The sequence below is a fragment of the Xenopus laevis genome, chromosome 3L (genome assembly GCF_017654675.1).
Source record: "Xenopus laevis strain J_2021 chromosome 3L, Xenopus_laevis_v10.1, whole genome shotgun sequence".
NCBI classification, from domain to species: Eukaryota; Metazoa; Chordata; class Amphibia; order Anura; family Pipidae; genus Xenopus; species Xenopus laevis.
In genome coordinates this window covers 138,288,284-138,310,614 of record NC_054375.1, presented here as the reverse complement: position 1 = coordinate 138,310,614, position 22,331 = coordinate 138,288,284, and the positions used below count along the sequence as shown (strand labels likewise).

The following is a 22,331-nucleotide window of genomic DNA, read 5'->3' as shown; positions in this document are numbered from 1 at the left end:
TTCATGAAGTACCTATATAAGTATGTGTATTTAGCAACAGAGACTGGCAGTCTAAATATAGTCCTGCCTTTTGAAGGGGCAGAAGCTCATTCACCAGTTTCGTCCGTGGATTCACATTGTCCTTGGACAAGTGTTTGACAAGCAGCTTCTCATAAATGTGCACATATTTCAAAGAATGGTGAAAATAAACACTCTATTAGCAGCACACATGACATTTATTGGTTGTAGTGATGACTTCCCTGAATGGGTTGGTGCATCCAGTAGTGTTCAGCAGGGACATCAGTAGAAGAGCCACAGATAGAGAAGTGAATACAGCATTGAAAATCAGACAGATTAGGTTTATTATTCCATCTCTACATTCATGTCCATCAAGCCTCTAGTAATCCCATTGAATATATTTCTAAAATGTAACTCATGCCTGCTGGCCAACTTATCATCATAGAGGACATCTTGCTTTAATCTTTTTGCCTTAGTTGAACTCTCACTTTTCAGTTCCATAATATACTTCTTGTATACTGGAGACCAAAACTCTACTTCTCCTTCCATGAGTCTATACTCTTTCTAACAAAAGGGCAACAACAACACCTTGGAATTAGTTGCTACATTTAAGTGTATTGTCCCAGGTCTTCCTCCATTGAGGAGACAACAAATTCTACACTTGTGATGGTGCCCATTATTTATATAATCCAATTTGCTACAGTGTGTAGAATGGGGCTTGGGGTATTCACACTTTATGCACTCAAAAAAAAACGGAGGACACTAAAAAAACTGCTTGAACAACATCTCTATTGCCGCTATCTACAACAGGAGTCCCCAACCTTTTTTTACCCGTGAGCTACATTCAAATGTAAAAAGAGTTGGGGAGCATCAAAAAGGGCTGTGATTGGCTAATAGTAGACCCAATGAGACTTGCAGCCTTCTGTTTGGCAGTACATCTGCTTTTATACAACCAAAACCTGCCTACAAACCAGGAATTCAAAAATAAGCACCTGCTTTGAGACCACTGGGAGCAACATCCAAGGGGTTGGTGGGCAACATGTTACTTGCAAGCCACTCGCGGTTCACTTCACTCTTTCTAGGAAACAGATGTTATATAAATAAAGTTTTTTTTGTTTTTATTGTATTTTTGTAGTGACCTCCGTGGTTTGTCTGACTCCTGTTTTTCTTGTGGTTGAAGTACATGATTATTAGGCACCCTTTGCTGAGGGTTAGAAGCTGGTGCACCTGGACCATGTTACAAGTTTGGTGAGATATTTTTTTACAGAATTTGTTTCTACTCAAGTTCTGTGTTTTACATTTTAATATATTTTTCTTCCAGTCACACCGTAGGCCAACCAAGGAGAAATCTTCATAGTTCCATGTTTACTGGGATTTTTATAAGCCAGTGCCTGAGCAAAGTACTATGTGACTAAACATTACAGGGGGGTAGAGAGTGAAGGGTAACTCCCACCATATGTATATCAAATAAACAGAAAAGACACATGTACTAGTGAGATAATGTAAAGGTTTCTTTTTCTATTGTCTGCAGAGGCAGCACCAGGCTCCATAACTAATGGAGGCATCTGGAGAACCTGCGCAGAAAAAGATGTAACTACTTCTAATCCTGGCTAAATCCACTTCTATACTGGAGCAGAACACCGAAAAGAAATAATCAGGTTTCTCTTTTTCTTCAGTAATGTGAAACTTTATATATACACTGAGAGGTTTGTATGGATGGAATGTTTTCAGCTGTTATGTTTAGCCATTTCTGTAGACGGCCACCCCAAAGCCTTTGTGCACTGAGAATTTTCACGTTATAAAGGCTAGAAGTAATGGAGTACGGGCAAGCACAGCTTATCAGTCCTAATTTACTGCACCTAATCCTCTGTTTTGTTGGGACAAGCCTCAGATGAGCTCATCAGATTTCACTTAATAACATTATAAGTGGTGCCTGGAAGATAGGGGTGATTTGATGGCTGTTTTGCTGTTGCAATAGCAAAAGCCTAGTGTGCCAATTGTTGTATGTTTCTCATTCTCTCTGATCCTTTTGTGCTCCCTTGACTCAATCTTCTCAATATTTGCTTAAGCTATGGGCTGGTTTCCTTCATCCAACACACACACACTGTACTGGATAGTCGTGATATCCAGAAAAATGGGGGATATAATATATACTGTATATCCAGTACCTTCTGAATGAAGTTTCCTTCGGCCAGAGAGTGCCCTTGTTGGATTTAGCCATGAAAAACAGAAACGCAATAGGTCTACTTTACAAAAAAAAAGTGTAAAGTGCAACCATAGGAAGACAGGCCCAGGGCTTTTTGCACTTTGCCCCAATGCAGATTTGCTCTTGGTGCCAAGAGGTGCCTCTCTTTTTTGCTATCAGAATAGAGGACAAAGGGTTGCGCCTGTCTCTGTACGCAGAAGGTTGAATGCAAGGTGATAGAGAGCATTGTACTGTCCGTCTAAGAGTTAAATACTGGGCTGTCATTGCTGTACTCTGCACCTTGCCATGGATATTTCATTGAGTGCAAGGTGCAGAAGTGATACAGGAAGAGCTAGATGAAAGTGTATCATGAATGGACCTTCCTGCCCTTGCACTAAGCTTTTCACAAATATCTATTCCTAATAAAACCAAGCTTTTTTTGCAGGTGAAAGCTGCTTTCTTATTATGGTGCCTATAGAATGGAAGTTGTTACATTCTGGAAACTCACGGTCTTCAGCTTCAACACTTGAACAATGCACAGCGACTTTATGCAGGCCAAGCACCTTCCTAGAATCCATACGCAAGATAGTCAGCACTTGCACAATGTGCACCAACTTTACCAAGCACCATCCTAGAATCTAAATCATGCAATCATGCACCCTCCTAGAATCCATACTGCATAAGTCATAGCACTTGCACACCAACCTTATCCAAGCCTCATAGAATCTAAATCATGCACCCTACTAGAATATTGACCAAGCACCCTCCTAGAATCCATACTGCATAATTCATAGCACTTGCACAATGCACACAAAGCTTATCCAGGCAAAGCACCTTCAGACCAAACACCCTCCTAGAATTCAGACCAAGCACCTTCCCAGAATCCATGGCAAGCATCCATCGAGCAACCAGGCAAAGTACCCTCTTATAATCCAGACCAAGCATCTATCCACCAATCCATACTGCATCATTTATAGCACTTGCACATCAACCTTTTCCAGGCCAAGCACCTTTCTACGATCCAGACCAAGGACATTTCTACGATCCGGACCAATCACCTTTCTACGATCCAGACCAAGCACCCTCCTCGAATTCAGAACAAGCATCTTCCCAGAATCCATGGCAAGCATGATACATAGCACTAGCACAATGCACAACAACCGTATACAGAGCAAACATACTTACTGCACACTCCACAGCATTAGGATAACGTCCCCCAAACTTTCATACAAGGAATAAAACACAGCTGACAGCTAGGTTACCATTTTGCTCTTTATTCTTAACAATTTTGCTCTCTATTTTTTTGGGGGGTTGGGGGGGGGGGAGAATCATCAAATATATGTTTTCAACCATTTTTAATATGACAACTCATAAAATAATTTCCATGAACAGGGTGGTGGGTGGGAAGAAGGTCGCATCTCTACCCCTCGCCTTGTCTGGGCTGTTAAAGATACAGTAGGCTTTGCACTAGAGAAGTGTGAGGCAGTGAAAAGATTAATACTTGTGCTATTACTCCATACAGAGAACCACTGGTTCAGCATCGCCTGATGTAAGAGTAACTGAACTGCTTTTGGCGCGCAAATGGTGCCCTAAAGATGCAATTGCGAGGAGGTAACCCCATACTGGAGTGATTTATTTTAACCAAGCAGCATAGACACCACCCCAGTGTGATTTGAAGATTCCTGAGGGTGACCCAGCAATGGCGTGCTTAGTGAGACGTCAAGCCCTGCTTGCACAAAGATTTCTGAAACCCCAAAAGAATGTCACCCTTATACAACAAAGGGTCTTGTCTGGGCACAGATAGGGATGGGAAATGCAAGGTGCCATAAAGAAAGGATTTAAAACGATTTCTTCCATTTCCATTCTTCAGTAAAACAGAAGTCACCAATGTGCTGCAAAACACTGTGTGCAGAGCCACCTCCCGCAGAGCGCCCTTTGCGTGCAGAACCCACCTCTGCAGAGGATTCTGGGTTCCACAGCGACTCTGTTTGCGCTGGAATTTGCAGTGCAGAGCCGCCTGCTGGGCAGGACTATGTGCCGCACAATCATGGTGAGCAGCACTCTTGTGTATTAAGCACTAGCAATGTACAAGGCAGCATTAGAGCAACATTGCAAAATGGGTTCTTCTAACTATTCTAATGAGACGCATGCATCATTTAATACAGCATGCCCTAATGCACTTAAATCATATGTAGAGCCCCAGACGATGCGCTGTGCTCCTCAGTTATCCAATTAAATGATTTGTACCAAGATATTTTGACATTTGTGGCCCCTTCACTATAAGGCTGATATCACACGGAGCATTATCTCTGCCGGCGGCCAATACCAACCCTGCCATTACGAACCACCTGACTCTCCTGAACTATTTCTTCTCAACCTAAGAACACTCATTCGAGAACTAACTACTTGTACTAGTGGGGTTCAAGTGGTTCCCATAAAAGTCCATCAAAGGCAAAAGAGATGGTTTTGTTCCCTGCCGGCTGAAATGCACTGATGGAGTAAACCATGATGTGAGCAAATAGATGGGGCTACGTTAGCATTAATACTCACCATGATAGAATTCCTATAATACGAAGAATTCGTTGGATATTTCAAGTTTAATTGCCCATTGGCAGTTCATAGATGAACTCTTTGCAGGAATACGGCATTGGCATTTGCACGTATGGTTGCTTTGCTTATTTTTTCCCCCCTAATTCCAGCACTATACATTCCCCTTTCATTCTGCACACGTGTCTCTGGTGAAAGAGAACTGTGCATGAAGAACTGCAGCAATGCATGTTCTGGGCCGGGTGTTCAGAAGCTGAAAGTATCCGAGCAGGACTGTCACTTTTGGCGTTCTGGCTAAACTGTTAACTCCCATCATGCCCCAAGAGATGAGGCTGAAGATCTAGGAGAGGAATGCAGCGCAGCTCTTATATATCAGCCTGTATGTGAGGGTGGAAGGGTGTTTATAAGCGCAGCCGGGTGCCAGCGTGACTCTCAGGAGGCTCTGCACTGTGGCAACGGGAGGCTCGCTACTAAAGTACAGCATTGCAGTTGGTCGCTAGACAAACCCTACGTTAAAAAACAGGGTCTTTATATTACACATGTATAAATATATATATAGAACGCAAAATGACATTTACAAAGAGAATACAAACTGCAGGACAGGCTGTTGGAACAGTATCTATGTTTGTGTGACGCTCTCAATTAGTGTGTGTGTGTTTGTGTGCTCAGGTGTGTTTGCACTGATCTGCACAAGCATGTTTGGAATGGTATGAATGTACACGTCACTACTGCTTTGTGTAACTATTGTGTCTGGAGGCTTGTGTGTGTGTGTGTTTTGTATCTGTATTGTGTAGACTGTGTGTACAGGTCCCCGTATCTCTGGCCTGTAATTACACATGGAGCTGTAAGTGTAGCTATCCCTGTATGTGCCCTGTATCTGTCAGCCTGGTTATGAGAGTCCTGCCCTCACACACGCAGCTTTTGCGGAGGTCGGAGGGGGATAGTGAGCTGCAGATGCTGTGTCACTGCGAGCTCCTGTTGGTGCTGTTCTTCTCAGTGGAATTGAGGTTGGGGTCCAAGGGGGAAGTGGAACGACGTGGGGGCATGCGTTCATTAATGCGGTCTAACCCTCGGGCTTCTTCAAAGCTCTGGATTTTGTGCTGGGGAGAGAAGCCTCGGACTTCTGCGTGAGAAGGGGAGAAGAGAAGAAACATGGGGGGATGAAAGATAAAGGGACGATAAGGTTATAAAAGGATACGGGTGCCACAAGGGCACATAAAGGTAATATACAGAAGCAGCAGGGGAAAGAAAGGCAAAGTAGGACATGAGAGCGAAGAGAAAAGCAGAACAAATGGATGAGAAAGAGAATGCGGCAGTCTGATGTTGGAATGAGAGAGGCAATTCATGAGGCAATTTCAGTGCATGTTCCAAAACAGAGAGTTTACTCTAATGGTGAGTAATACCAGCTCACTTTATTATCTGCCCATGACTAGTGCTAATAATAGTGTATGGGTGCTACAGCAAACACTTGCTAACATGTCAAACTAATGGATGTGGCCAGGCCGTCATTTGGGAGGGAAGCAAGGACCAATAAGCTGCCGACTGACTAAAAGTATTTTAAGGTAATTAAAATATAATTAAAATATAATGTAGTGTTGCTATGAACTGGTAAAACTGATGTGTTTGCTTAAGAAACACTACTATAGTTTATATAAACAAGCTGCTGTGTAGCAATGGGGGCAGCCATTCAAGCACAGGATACACAGCAGATAATGCAGAATATCATTGTATTCTATTACACAGCTTATCTGTTATCTGCTATGTAACCTGTGCCTTTTCTCCTTTTTCAGTTTGAATGGCTGCCCCCATTGCTACACAGCAGCTTGTTTATATAAACTACAGTAGTCTTTCTGAAGCAAACACACCACTTTTACAGTACATTATATCTGATTTACTTTAAAATCGTTTTTATTTTTGCTGTCACTGTTCCTTTAATAAAGGGATCATGGAACTATTCCCACATACTGGCACGGTGCCATTTTAGGTATTTAGTCAGGTATTTAGGTATTTAGTCAGCATCTATGTCATCTGAATTAGCTGGCAGCTGAATTAATGCAGTTAAAGTATTTGTTCAGTATAAAAATAAAAACTGGGTAAATAGATAGGCTGTGCAAAATAAAAAAAAGTTTTTAATATAGTTAGTTAGCCAAAAATGTAATGTATAAAGGCTGGAGTGACTGGATGTCTAACATAATAGCCAGAACACTACTTCCTGCTTTCCAGCTCTCTTGGTTTCCACTAATTGGTTACTAGGTAGTAACCAATCAGTGACTTGAGGGGAGGGGCACATGGTCATATCTGTTGCTTTTCAATCTGAGCTGAATGCTGAGGATCAATTACAAACTCACTGAACAGTTATGTCCCATGTGGCCCCCCTACAAGTCACTGACTAACTCAGAGTTATAGAGCTGAAAAGCAGGAAGTAGTGTTCTGGCTATTATGTTAGACATCCAGTCACTCCAGTCTTTATACATTACAGTTTTGGCTGACTAACTATATTAGATACACTTTTTATTTTGCACAGCCTTTCTATTTACCTAGTTTTATTACACTGAACTGTTCCTTTAAAGGGAACATAAAACACCAGCTCTCCAATGTATGTGGCCCAGAGGCAAGAGTAACCTTGCTATACTGCAACATCAGTCAGGGGCAATATCAGAGACGACTGTTTAATTTTCTAAAAAAAATGCCACTCAAATGGGCAAATAAGCCCCATGGGCTAATACTGATATTGCCAGGCAATTACAATGTTAGTCTATTGGGGCTGTTTTGGGCCTTTTAGTCATTTGGGTATGACTCGTACAGCATCTGTTCCTTGTGAGACTGCCCTAACAAAGGCCATTACTGGGTGATTTGGGTTTTGCTAAAATGTTGAGCATTAGAAGGACGGACATAGTGCTGATTAGGTAGTAGTCCCTAACAGTGATAACTACAAAACAACTGCACTTGCTGAAGCCGCTCCGATGAGTTCGAAACTTTTGCAACGTTGCTCAGCAAGTCCAGTTGCTTGACACCTATCACTGCTAGAAACTGTATATCATGAGCTGGATGAATGAAAAGCTTCCTAGGCAAAGATGTGTCCTGGTGTAAACACACATGTAACATGCAAACCCTTACCTTCCTGAGCCTCAGCCGCTTCTTCTGTTGCTGCAAGGAGAGAGAAATTACCTTTGTTATATATTAAATCTGATGGTCATAGATTAGATGATATGTTGGTTATCGATTAGATTATGTGTTGGTTATAGATTAGATTATATGTTGGTTATCGATTAGATTTATATATTGGTTATAGATTAGATTATCTATTGGTTATCGATTAGATTATACTGTATGTTGGTTATTGATTATATTATCTGTTGTTATCGATAAAATTATCTGTTGGTTATAGATTAGATTATATATTGGTTATCGATTAGATTATCTGGTGGTTATCGATTAGATTATATGTAGGTTATCGATTAGATTACATGTTGGTTATCAATAAGATTTTCTGTTGGTTATCGATTGGATTATCTGTTGGTTAATGATTAGATTATATGTTGGTTATCGATTGGATTATCTGTTGGTTATTGATTAAATTATATGTTAGTTATCGATTAGATTATATGTTGGTTATCGATTAGATTATACGTATGTTGGTTATCGATTAGATTTATAAATTGGTTATAGATTATATTATCTATTGGTTATGGATTAGATTATATGTTGGTTATTGATTATATTATCTATTGTTATCAATAAAATATGTTGGTTATCAATTAGATTATATATTGGTTACTGATTAGATTATATGTTGGTTATAGATTAGATTATCTGGTGGTTATCGATTAGATTATATGTTGGTTATCGATTCGATTATATGTTGGTTATCGATTAGATTATCTGTTGGTTATTGATTAAATTATATGTTAGTTATCGATTAGATTATGGCATATGTAAAACTTTGATTGGGCCATGGTGCTCATCCGGTATTTTACCGAATATACTGTGTATTTGATTAGAGCTCCTACCTAGGTACTGCTGTTCTGCAGATTCATATTACAGTGGGTTTATGCAATGATCACAGGGAAACAGGTGGCATTTTACAAAAACAATGCCATCTGATGTATTCTGTGCTATCTACTATTTGGTCCCAAAGTGATGAGTGATTTGGAGAGACAGAAGAGATAATAAACGCTGTTGTTACTCACCACTCTGCAGGGTCTGCCTTCCTCCAGCCAGAACCCCTTGGGGCAGTGTTCCTGTGGGGGTCAGCCCTTTTAGAGTCAAGACGCTCTCGCTTTCCTCCCTGTGAAGAAAGAAACACAAAATTTGTATTTGTAACTATGTATTTATATAGCACCACAAATATACACAGTGCTTTAAATGGCATAATCACAACAGGGAAGAGTATATAAAAATTAGATAATGAACAATTATATATATATATATATATATATATATATATATATATATATATATATATATATATATATATATATATATATATATATATATATATATATATATATATATATATATATATACACATACATGTGTGTGTGAGTGTGATGAGAGTTTCACTACAGAGTTGAAATGCCCTGTCCCTGTGTATAAGAGCTGACAATCTATGAGATATGGGAAAATGTTATAAAAGCTGTAAAGAAAGAGCTTTGGATGGGATCAGGGGGAAAGGCCATCTAATTAGAAGCAAGAGAAAAACATTTTTAGGCAAAGGAATGAGGGGAAAACGATGCCAAACCTGAGCACAGAGAAGACACGGGCCATCTTTCCAATGGCTCTGATCTTATTCCGAATGATCTCTTTCCGCACTGAAGCGCCACCTAGAGACGAAAGAATGTATGTTAAGCAAATTGAGTATTATTCTAGTCGTTTACTTATAAAGCAGTAACATATAATGCAGGACTTTACGTCTTTATTTATGTGAATAATTAGTCCCTGCCCCATTGTGAATAAGTCTAATGTTCTTATAAGACTTCAGTCAATTTGGCCACTCACATACTGGGCCAAACCAGGCTGATTGTTGGCCCTTGGGGGCTTATTATAGGAATAACTGCCGTGCCCGTATATGGCCAGCTTCACACATATACACAAACACTCCCCCCATATTAGGGTTATCACAATTAAAGGAATCTAGCCATATGTTTTTATAGTGTCGGAGTAGCTCACATTCCATCCACTGGCTATATTATAATAAATGTGAACGGAAAGCATCACTCATACATAATATGGAATGCATCACTCATACATAATAAGCAATTATAATACACAAAAGCCATGAATATCTTGTAAATTATATCCTTATAAATGGTTCTGATGTCATCAGTTATAAACGGTGAGTAGTGATGTCATTTCTGTCACATGACTCACTGAAACTTGTGTATTATAATAAATAAAGTACCCCCAGTTGCAAAATATGAGGATATAGAAGTTACCCGAGTTTCATGACCTGTATAAAAACACTCGGCCTTCGGCCTCGTCCTTTTATATGGTCATGAAACTCCTCGGTAACTTATAATATCCTTATATTTTACAAGAGGGGGTACTTTATTCACTGTATATGCACTCAACTGAGATTTATGCTTATTGATAGCACAAGGCAGGGGGTCTAACCTGCTGTTCCCAAGCTGTTTCAGAACTACATTTCCCATCATAACCGCCCATGTTCTGTTATACCATATCAACAATCAATCACATATTAGGGAGAATACTGTACGTCCAAGTCAAATGCTTAAGCACGGAACACTGTCAAAATCTAAAGCACATTTTCTGTTCAGCAGACTGATCACTGTATTTAATGTAATATAAGCAGAGCTTTTCATAGACGTCAAGCTTCTCAGGTATGTGCAGCAATGAATATCTGCCAAAACACCTATTTCATTTTTATACATAGGTGAATGACTGTAAGGGTAGTTCACCTTTAAATGAACATTTAGTATGATATTCTGTGACAGTCTGCAGTTGGTCTTCATTATTTGACCAGGTAATACCCTTAAATAGCTGCTGTATTGTTCCTGAAATCCTTCCTAAACTTGTGAGTTTGTTCATTTGAATCCTTTCTTGTGTCACTTCCTAAGTTTCCCTCTTATTATGTAAAGCAGCCAAACGAATGAGCAAGGCTTCACATAAGGCTAATGAATGAGCATCTCAAATAAACCGGTGCCTGGCTAAATGATAGAATGGGTGGCTGAATGCAAGGGACAGTGAGAGGTAACAAGGGTGATGGAGGGGGCACAAGAGGATCAGAAATAGACTCGTTCTTACTTTCCAGTGGGTCTTCCCCATCGGTGATCAACTCGTCATCTGAGCATATGCTGAGGATGTTCACAAGCATCTCGGTAACTGGAGACAGAAGAGAGAAGGCATTATTAATGCTAGGTACTGTATTTCTTCACCAACCGGAACTGATCTGCACAGTATTCCCCCCAAAACAGAAACGATATCATGTGTGAAACGTGGTATTAAAGGATAAGTAAACCTTTAAAATAAGTGAATGTAAAATTGATGAGAGTGCTATTCTAAGCACTTTAGTCATTTACATTCATTGTTTATTTTCTTTTTATTCCAAGATATTAAAGGATACATGTACTGTTAATATGAATGAATTTTGTTACAACAGCACCACCTGCTGGTCATTTACTGACCAGTCTGACCACCAAGTAGTCAAGAAAACTGTCAGGAGAAAGAAAGAGGCTACTCTGATGTGGCGACTAATAGCCTGGCGACTAATCGCCTCTTTTTCGGGGTGACAATCTCCCCAAACTGCCTTCTCCCTGCTAAAATGAAAAATCGTCTGCGGCAATGCACTCACGGCGCTTCAATTTCTGAAGACGCCATAAGTTGCCTCACGAGGAAACTTCGGGCGACTACGGAAATCGAAATGCCGAGAGTGCCATGCCGCAGACAATTTTTCATTTTAGCAGGGGGAAGGCAGTTCGGTCGCTCCGAAAAAGAGGTGATTAGTCGCCAGGCGACTAAATCTGAATCTGCCCGAATCTGTATCAACTCAATGTTGCAAAATTGTAACAGTTCAGAGTCTGCACCTGAATTACTGAGCTGCCAGACTCAAACACCAGACACAGGAACATTCAACTTTAAACTTAGATTTTGGAAAAACTGTAAAATAAATATATAATGGAAAGTAATTGAAAAAAGTCTTTATTTCTGCGGAACAATCTGAAAACAATTGAGTTGAAAAAAGTGTTTGGAAGGTGAACAACCCCTTTAATACACTGCCCCATGTGCTCAGCTTTCTCCTTTATGTTTCCTCCTACAAAACCTTGCACTGACTCACAAAGCAAAAGGCTTTTATGATATTAGCTCTGTGTGGTTAGGAATAAACGACTATGTGCACGAGGTGCAACACAAGGAAAGTGCTAACAGGCGCGCACAATCGCCTGCCAACTCTTAAAGGCCTGTGTGGGTACCGCTCTCAAGTTCCAGAGCTGCAAATGGTTTGGGCTCACACCAACTCCTTGCAGATGTCTCTGTTATGAATCACATCAACAGGCTAAATTGCTAGGGGCGTCACTGCGTTTAGATGAAAGGAACAGACTTTGCTCACAGAAGAACGCCCGACTGGCTCTCAGCCCTTGCCAAATTCAGAATGACGGTGCATGTTTCCATGCGAATAGATCATGAAATGTGCAATGTCAGGCTCTGATTCTTCATACAGTCCCGGATTCGGTTTCGAATCCTTCTGCCCGGCATATGCAAATTAGGGCGGGAGGGAAATCGTGTGACTTTTTGTCACAAAACATGGAGGTAAAAAAAGTTTTCCCCCTTCCCACCCCTAATTTGCATATGCAAATTAGGATTCAGATTCAGTTCGGTATTCAGCCGAATCTTTCACAAAGGATTCGGGGATTCGGTTCATCCCTACTTAGATTATTTAATATCAAAACCTAGTGGTCTGTCTAGGTCAGTGATCCCTAACCAGTCGCTACATGTTGCTCTCCAACCACTGGATGTTGCTCCAATAAGCAGGTGCTTATTTTTGAATTCCAGGCTTGGAAGCAAGTTTTGGTTTCATAAAAACCATATGTAGTGCCAAACAGAGCCTCCTGTAGGCTACCAGTCCACATAGGATATACCAATAGCCAATTAACAGTAATTATTTTGATCCACATAGAAATATATTTTATCATGCTTACGTTGCTCCACAACTTTTTACATATGAATAATGCTCATGGGTAAAAAAGGTTGGGGAGCATTGCCGAACTATAATCTCTGACATAATGCAACATGCTTGGATATGGGCATAAAAGTGCCAATAAAATTCAGTGCTGAGGTCGGCTTCTGGCAGGTCAATGACGTGATTGGCTCTGCTGGGATCAATGAAGTGCTGCCCCCCACTAGTATCACCAATAGTCATGGATAAGTACTACAATAATGTCAGCACTGCAAATTATGTCAGGTAGAAACTGTGCCAACTTATGCATGGTCCCTCCAATAATCAGATTTTAAAGGAAAACCATACCCCCCCCCAAAAAATGTAGTCTCTATAAAAAGATAAAACAGCTCATGTGTAAAACCCTGCTTCATGTAAATAAGCCATTTTCATAATAATATACTTTTTTAGTAGTATGTGTCATTGGGTAATCATAAATAGAAAATTGCCATTTTAAAAAATAAAGGCCGTCCCCTGGAATCATAGGATTCACGGTGCCCACAAACAAACCACACTTGTTAGATCACATGAGCCAATTAACAGACAGAGTTCTGTCTTCCTGTTACAGTTAGAGCTGCAGTATTTCTGGTCAGGTGATCTCTGAGGCAGCACAGAGACCATCACAAAATGGTGGCTCAGGGGAAAAGATGTAAAAGGGCAATATTTACTGAAATATATATTACAGTTTGGCAAGTTTCTTTAATATGCCACTTAAATTGATATCATTTGGTGTTCATTTTGGAGGTATAGTTTTCCTTTAAGGAAAAGTTGCTTGCTCAGGAACATGACAATGGGATCATGGGATCACTGGGATTATGTGTATGTATTTTTGCTTACCTTTCTCCCCTACAAAGGGCAGGGACCAGGTAAAGACATCCATAAAGTTTGGCAGCCAGTAGGGGTGTGGAGAGCAGTTAAACTGCCTGATGTTCATCACGTTGTTCTCATACTTCAACACTGCGGCTGCATAAAAGACACACAAAAGAAAGAGTGTAAAAGTGAAGTGCAAGGCCATTGTGTTTATACAAAAACTGCCCTCACGGAAATCAGGCAGCCGGTGTAATCACTGGCACTGTTACTATGAGCTGGGTGAGGGGTGACAATGCTGATTGTGATTACAGTGTGTGAGTAGGTGATTGGCACTTTTACTATTAGTTGTGTTACACTACACTGCACATCCAAATCACTGCAATCACAGGCAGCAGTGGCACCTTACACTCAAATAGTAACAAGTGCCGTTATCCTACTCACATACTGCTAATAACCCACATTTAGTTAAAGAAAAACTAAACCCTAAGAATTAATATGGCGAAAAATGGCATATTTTATATACTGAACTTATTGCACCAGCCTAAAGTTTCAGCTTGTCAATAGCAGCAATGATCCAGGACTTCAAACTTGTCACAGGGGGTCACCATCTTGGAAAGTGTCTGTGACACTCACATGCTCAGTGGGCTCTGAGCAGCTGTTGAGAAGCTGAGCTTAGGGGTCGTCACTAATTATCAAGAAGAAAATGAGCTTCCCCTGTAATATAAGCTGATGCTACAGGTTTGCTGATTATTAAATTCTGATGCTAATTGCACTGGTTTCTGTGCTGCCATGTAGTAATTATCTGTATTAATTACTAATCAGCCTTATATTGTGACATTTCTATTCTATGTGTACTGTATATTGTGAGTGGGTCCCTAAGCTCAGTAAGTGACAGCAGCACAGAGCATGTGCAGTGAATCAGCAGAAAAGAAGATGGGGAGCTACTGGGGCATCTTTGGAGACACAGATCTTTACTGCTAAAGGGCTGTGGTTGCCTTGGGCTGGTACAGAAGCACAAAACATAATGTACAACATTTCTAGCTACTTCTTTACACACTGCAGTGTGAATCCCCATAATAAACTGTACAGGCACCATCAGCAGATATACATTTAACTGGTCCTGGCACTGATATAATGGGAATCATGCAGCCTGTCAGAAACCTCTTGGCACTTTCTCATGTGCACTGAGAGCTGGAGTCAGTGTTAACTGCCTCTTCCTTACACACTGCACTGACAATCCCCCGCACACTACATTGTCACTTTCCCACTCTTGCCTTTGTTGTTGTAGACATCCAGGTAGTTGGGTGCAGAAAAGATGGTTATGAGAGAAGGAAAGCCAGTGGTCTGACTCTTACGGTACATGCGATAGCTGGGGACAGAGAGAAAACAAAACTTGTCAGTTATCAGCACTGATATATACAGCTGGGTGGAGAAAGGCTCCAGGCCATGAATGATGTCTGCTTGTATAAAGCTATACATATATACTTCTTACTATGATCACTTAGGGCAGTCTGCAATACATACTGTATAGGTGAATTTTGATCTTATACTTCTGCCCTACATAAACCAGGAGAAGCAACAGGATACAAATAACTATATATTGTATTTTTGTTATTCTGTGTTACTGAAGCATGTACATAAACCAGCACCTCCAGTCCTTTATCATTTCTATGGAGTAAAGGGTAAGAAAGATGAAGCAGGAGAGGGAGGGGCATTAGGTGAGTAAGAAATCTCAATCTCTGTGTAGCCATAAGTAGTAGGCAGATTACCCAGCATCCTGTGCTTCGTGTGCCCGGATCACGGACAGGAGATTGTTGCTCTGCAGGAACTCACAGACGGCAGGGTAACTGAAACACAAGTGAGGCAACAGTAAATAACCTTAAAGCCTTTGCTGGACATGGGATGTTCAATGAAGGAGGGGGTTGCTGCACCCATGCAGAATAATCATATACCCAGGGTTTTCTAGAGACCTTTGATCAACTGTCATGATTAGGCCACTTATCTGAGGTTAAAGGGGAACTATTGGGAAAATGAAAATGTAATATAAGCGTCAGCATACTGTGGCATTTCTGAAATAATCAAGTTTATCTTCACCCTCTCTCAGCATCTGTTTCTCTTCATTCTCTCTTTATGCAGCAGTCAGATATTCATTGACAGTTACATCCAATATATCTTATAGGGGGGCTCCTTTTGCCTAGAAGATGTATTAGAGCTCACTCAAATAACTGTTTCCAGTACAAACAAAATCTAACAAAATAACTGCCTTTTGCACTAATCCTGCATGTAGAAAGACATGATGTCTGGTGATTTTAATAGAGTGAGCTCTAATACATCTTCTAGGCAAAAGGAGCCCCCCTATAAGATATATTGTATCTAACTGTCAATGAATATCTGACACCCAACTGCTGCATAAAGAATGAGGAGAAACAGATGCTGAGAGAGGAATAGTGAAGATAAACTTGATTATTTCAGAAACAATGCAGAATATTTAATTGATTGTTTTTAGAAAGTTTCTTCTTTCAGTATGTGGAAGCTTATTTTAAATTTTAATTTTCACGATAGTTCCCCTTTAAGAAATAAACATAATCCTTACCTGTAGAAATAGGAGCACCCACGCACAGTGTTGTGGGTGAAGTGGTCCAGCGTCTTCTCACTACCATAATCCTCTGCTGGATCAGACCAGAGCAAGTCACACATGGGGCCAAAGGCAGGGGGTTCCTTGAATCTGTCTAACTGAGGAGGCAAAAGAGAATGGGACGGTGCTGAGGAATAAGCTACAAAGAACTAGAGAGGACAATGTATATACATAATGTTTTAATAAACCCCCACCACAGTATGGCCTCTGTCATGTGCAATAGCAAAACACAACAGAAGCTTCAGAATGCTCAGGCCCCCACCCAGCCCGCTGATACTATGGGGTACCAAAGTGCCTGCAGATTGCATAGGCTTATAAATGTCTCATCAGCATCAAATAACAGAAAATCAGTATTTAGCAGTGTTCCTATGAGGCAGCATGTCCTCAACAGCACATATTTCCTAATCACCATGGAGACCTGGCCACCAGCATTCAGTCTGGGCTTTGAGCAAAGAATTCTAAGGGAAAGGGCTGTGGAACGTGGCATATATAAGGTTTCGACAGGGGTTAAGAGATTTATAGAAAGAGCCTGGTGGGGAAATCTGGCTGCAATAAGTGGTAGTGAAGGGTCAGAGTATGACATGATACCTTGCTACAGGTTGTTATTATTCTCAATAGAAATGTGTGGGAGAAAGGATGGCCCTATAGCAAAGATGCCAGGCATGCGGTAGTGCCTGTGTTGGATTATTTCAGGGGAGGAATCATTTCTAAATGACAACCGTATCTATGCAGTGGTCTGATTAACCAACGTATTACAGGTCCAGGGGCCAGATGTTAAGAAAAAGAGGAGGCTTTACAAAGAAGTCAGTGAGCTCTTGGGCACAATAGAGGAATGTGTCCAGGCTGGGGGGCGCCAGTTGGAAAACCCTGATCTAGATTGCTTGCTAGTCCAAATGAAACAACAAAAAAAACTAAGGCGTGTAGAATAATAGAGTGTGATGAATTCTTTTTTTCAAACTATAACTTTTTATTGAATATTTCAAGGAGTGTGATGAATTTGAAAAACACAGAGGGTATTTATTAAAAGGATGGAGCCTACACAAGCAAAACCTGACCTGAAGTCAGTGCAGCAGCTGCATCCCATCATTACTGCCTTGGTAGACATTAAAGGGGAATTAAAGGCAAAACAATAAAATCCCATTTTCACTTTCTTTAATAATAAAAAAAAGAAAACTATCTCCAATATATTTAATAAAAAAATGTGTAATGTTTTTATATGTAACCTGAATGTATGCAGTAAAATTCCCCCTCTGTTTTACTTGCTCAGACAGCTGCAGATAGGAAACTTCACACGGTCCCTAACTGCTCTGCAGGGAAACAATCATACTTCCAAATGGCAGGGGGGAGCCCCTACAGTACTTCCCTGAACTCGAGCAGCTTTGTTTGTTTCCCTGTAAAGCAACCGGCAACCATGTAAAGATTTGTATCCACAGACCCAGTGCAGTCTGCATATTCCGATTATTAATCAGTCTTGCTGTATCTGCTTCTATGGCAGCTATTATTTGACTTGTGTTATTTTAATAAATTAGTAGGGATGCACCAAATCCAGGATTCGGTACGGGATTCGGCCAGTATTCGGCCTATTTTAGCAAGATTCGGCCGATTTCTTGTGTCTGGCCGAACCAAATCCAAATTTGCATATGGAAATTAGAGACGAGAAGGAAAATCACTTGACTTTTCATCACAAAATAAAGAAGTAAAACATTTTTTCCCAATTGTTCTCCTTCCTGTCCCTAATTACGGTTACGGTTCTGTATTTGGCCAAATCTTTCACGAAGGATTCGGGGATTCGGCTGAATCTCAAATAGTGGAATCAGTGCATCCCTAAAATTTAGCAATATACACTTACAATATACACTCAATATTTATAAATCAATATTTAAGTCATATTTTCCATGAAACAGAATACGAACAATGTTTTTATGGATGTAGATCATAATAGGACAACATCACTAAAAGTAGTCCTCACATTGTATGGAGACTCCTGCTGTAGAGAATATGAGTTACTTACCTTCTTAATGTCATCTAAGCAGGTGATTTCCGGGGACAGCCCCCCGTGCACACAGAGAAACTGCTGATTGAGCAGAGCCGCCAGAGGAAGGCAGTCGAAGGCATCCATGCAGGAGTCGTACACACGCTCCGAATACTTTATCTTACCTAAGCAAAAAAAGAAACAAATAAAACTGCATTTAAACAGGAGGTTCTTTGCAACCCATAGCTGGAGAGCATTTGAAATGAGAAAATAACTGTATATGGCATATTCTGACCATGAGAGGGAGCCACGGTATAGAAATGCACATACATGCAAGGAAAGGTGCAGAAATGCACATACATGCAAGGAAAGGTGCAGAAATGCACACACATGCAAGGAAAGGTACAGAAATGCACATACATGCAAGGAAAGGTACAGAAATGCACATACATGCAAGGAAAGGTGCAGAAATGCAGACACATGCAAGGAAAGGTGCAGAAATGCACACACATGCAAGGAAAGGTGCAGAAATGCATACACATGCAAGGAAAGGTACAGAAATGCACACACATGCAAGGAAAGGCGCAGAAATGCACACACATGCAAGGAAAGGCGCAGAAATGCACACACATGCAAGGAAAGGCGCAGAAATGCACACACATGCAAGGAAAGGTGCAGAAATGCACACACATGCAAGGAAAGGTGCAGAAATGCATACACATGCAAGGAAAGGTACAGAAATGCACATACATGCAAGGAAAGGTACAGAAATACACACCCATGCAAGGAAAGGTGCAGAAATGCACATCCATGCAAGGAAAGGTGCAGAAATGCACATACATGCAAGGAAAGGTGCAGAAATGCACATCCATGCAAGGAAAGGTGCAGAAATGCACATCCATGCAAGGAAAGGTGCAGAAATGCACATCCATGCAAGGAAAGGTGCAGAAATGCACATCCATGCAAGGAAAGGTGCAGAAATGCACATCCATGCAAGGAAAGGTACAGAAATGCACATCCATGCAAGGAAAGGTGCAGAAATGCACATCCATGCAAGGAAAGGTCCAGAAATGCACATCCGTGCAAGGAAAGGTGCAGTAATGCACATCCATGCAAGGAAAGGTGCAGTAATGCACACACATGCAAGGAAAGGTGCAGAAATGCACATACATGCAAGGAAAGGTGCAGAAATGCACATACATGCAAGGAAAGGTGCAGAAATGCACACACATGCAAGGAAAGGTGCAGAAATGCACATAGATGCAGGGTAAGGTGCAGAAAAGCACATACATGCAAACAAAGGTGCAGAAATGCACATACATGCAAGGAAAGGTGCAGAAAGCATAAAAAAGGGGCAAGTACAGGTGGCTTAGACAACACAGGAAGAAGCGCATAAAAGTAAAAAAAAATGCTAAAAGCCTATAATGGACATATTTAAGAAAGCCCAGGACAAACTACAGGACATCATTCAAAGTAAAACAAAAGGAAGACTGGGGGGGGGGCACTCACATTCTTGCTTGAAGGTGAAATACTCTGTTAAATGCCGGCACTCATGGTTCCCTCTCAGTAGGAACAGGGTCTTGGAGTGAATAATTTTCAGGCTCCAGAGGTACAGGACACACTGTGGGGAATAAACAAAGTATTAAAAAAGCCCAGAAAAATGGAATGAAAAGTGCCTGTGACAGGCAGTAAGTGCTCCCAGGCATTTCCCCGGAGCGTGCAACGCTGTGAATAATGAATGACACAATCACGGTGTGGCACTAATCACAGTTGTATGACAAGAGAGCTGTGTAAGTAATGTAATAAAAGTGGACATGTTTGCATGAGGACTAGTAACCCAGAGCATCCACCAGATGATTGCAAACACTGCATATGTTATTAAAGCTCTTCATAAGTACCATCTTCCTTAATCCCAGTAGCACCTTCTCCCAGGATCAATAAATCCAATTTACCCGAGAAGTTACCCACACAGAGCTTTGTTTCTCTGTACTTCCCATTCCAATCTTTACAGATGTTCAGGTATGTTGGTGGCTGGAGTATGTTCTGATTGCTTTGAGTAGCACGGGCAATAAGCAAGAAGACAGAGCTTTACCCATTTAAAGCCACCAAACTGCTATACACTGCTTGCACGGAAACCAATGCAACTGGAAACCCACCAGTTAGTAGTTTCAGGCAGTAGTTTCTCAAGCCTGCCTCAAGTGAATGGAGCAAGAAAAATAAAGAATCCCAGCTCCTTACCTGAGTTCATTGAAAAAGCAGTCAGCACATCGATTATCTCTCCTTTTGAGAATTGGTGCACATTCCTCAGTGACCACTTTCCACTGATATAACGACAGCATTTGTTTGCAGAACAGCACCAGACTATAAACCTTTTATTTAGAAAGCCTTTATTTCAACTTGATGCCCTAAGCTGAAATAAAGGCTTTTTAAATAAAAGGTTTATAGACTGGTGCTGTTCTGCAAACAAATCCTTACCCGAGTTCATTCAGGAGATATGATTTGCTTACCCAATGGTTGTGGTTCTCAATGAAGCTAATGAGCTTCACAGAGGCTGAACTTTTCGGCCGAATACCAAACCGAATCCGAACCCTTATTTGCATATGCAAATTAGGGGTGGGAAGGGGAAAACCTTTTTTACTACCTTGTTTTCTAACAAAAAGTCACGTGTTTTCCCTCCCCGCCCTTAATTTGCATATGCAAATTAAAATTTCGTTCGGCTGGGCAGAAGGATTCGGCCGAATCCGAATCCAGCTGAAAAAGGCCGAAACCGGAACGAAATCCTGGTTTCGGTGCATCTCTATTCAATTCTGATGCTCATTGCACTGGTTTCTGAGCTGTCATGTAGTAATTATCTGTATTAATTACTAATCAGCCTTTTATTGTGACATTTCTATTCTATGTGTACTGTATATTGTGAGTGGGTCCCTAAGCTCAGTAAGTGACAGCAGCACAGAGCATGTGCAGTGAATCAGCAGAAAAGAAGATGGGGAGCTACTGGGGCATCTTTGGAGACACAGATCTTTACTTTAAAGGGCTACAGAAAACCAAAGCATAATGAACAACATTTCTAGCTACTTCTTTAGTTAAGCTTTAGTTCTCCTTTAAAGGAGAAGGAAAGGTCCAATTGATGGGGAGGGTGCCAAATGTTAAGACAACCCCTCAAGGACTGTAATGACTTACCTGATACCCTGGGCCAGTGTTCCTGTTAGCAGAAAACTGCAGTGACCTGGGGCACCTGCAAGCAAGCAACCCTTTTCCTCCCTTCTTCAATATGCAGTGGCCGACGTAAGGACAGTAGAGCAAAAAAAATCGAGCTTTTTGTAAAAGTCTGGTTTATAACTGTACTGCGAAGGGTAAAAGAAGAAGGGTAAGAGGGTCACTCGTTTGCAAGTGCCCCAAGCCGGTCCAGTTTTCTGCTAAAAGGAGCACCAGTCTGGAGAATCAGTTATTACAATCATTGGAGGGTGCCCTCATATAATGGGGTTTTCCTTCTCCTTTAATGCCAGTGAATGCATTTGCAAAGTCCATGACCCTATATACTGTTTATGGAAACCAAGGCAATAGTTAACTTCATTAATATATATGGTATATTTCCCCTTGAAGTGTCCAGTTCATGAGCAAATGAGACAGACTGACCTCTATACTGAAATATCCTCTGTCCACGTAGTCCCCCAAGAAAAGGTAGCGTGTGTTTTGGGGGGAACCTCCAACCTCAAACAGCTTCATGAGATCAAAGAACTGCCCGTGGATGTCCCCACAAACTGGAGAGAGAGAGAGAGAGTTTAGGGAAGATGGCCTCAGCAACAAGAAGATATTCAGACATTTATATTTTTAATTATGCTACTGCTCTTTCTCAGTTGTCATTTGTTATCATTATTTATGGATACAGCTCCAGCAGGTTATGCAGAGTTTTACAATACATGAACAGACAAGGGTTATAAAATAGTAGGATTGTTTGCTATTTCTCCCATGCCTGGTTTATGGGCTGCTAATGTTAAATATAATGTGTTTCTCA

The 22,331-nt window shown here is 40.9% G+C and overlaps 1 protein-coding gene across 2 annotated transcripts in view; it reads right to left on the bottom strand.

Annotated features, from left to right (window-relative positions):
* Positions 1-3,440: 3,440 nt before the first annotated feature.
* Positions 3,441-22,331, bottom strand: part of ppp3cb.L (protein phosphatase 3, catalytic subunit, beta isozyme L homeolog) — a 48,320-nt gene continuing 29,429 nt past the window's right edge. The window contains exons 3-14 of one of the 2 annotated variants that reach the window (XM_041585045.1): positions 21,953-22,077; positions 19,826-19,937; positions 18,356-18,501; positions 16,303-16,442; positions 15,479-15,556; positions 14,984-15,078; positions 13,737-13,862; positions 10,994-11,071; positions 9,471-9,552; positions 8,920-9,017; positions 7,847-7,876; positions 3,441-5,852 (exon numbers count right to left, since the gene is read on the bottom strand). In XM_041585045.1, the coding sequence (XP_041440979.1) occupies positions 5,692-5,852; positions 7,847-7,876; positions 8,920-9,017; positions 9,471-9,552; positions 10,994-11,071; positions 13,737-13,862; positions 14,984-15,078; positions 15,479-15,556; positions 16,303-16,442; positions 18,356-18,501; positions 19,826-19,937; positions 21,953-22,077 (1,271 nt within the window). In that variant the 3' untranslated portion in view covers positions 3,441-5,691. 2 annotated transcript variants of the gene reach the window in all.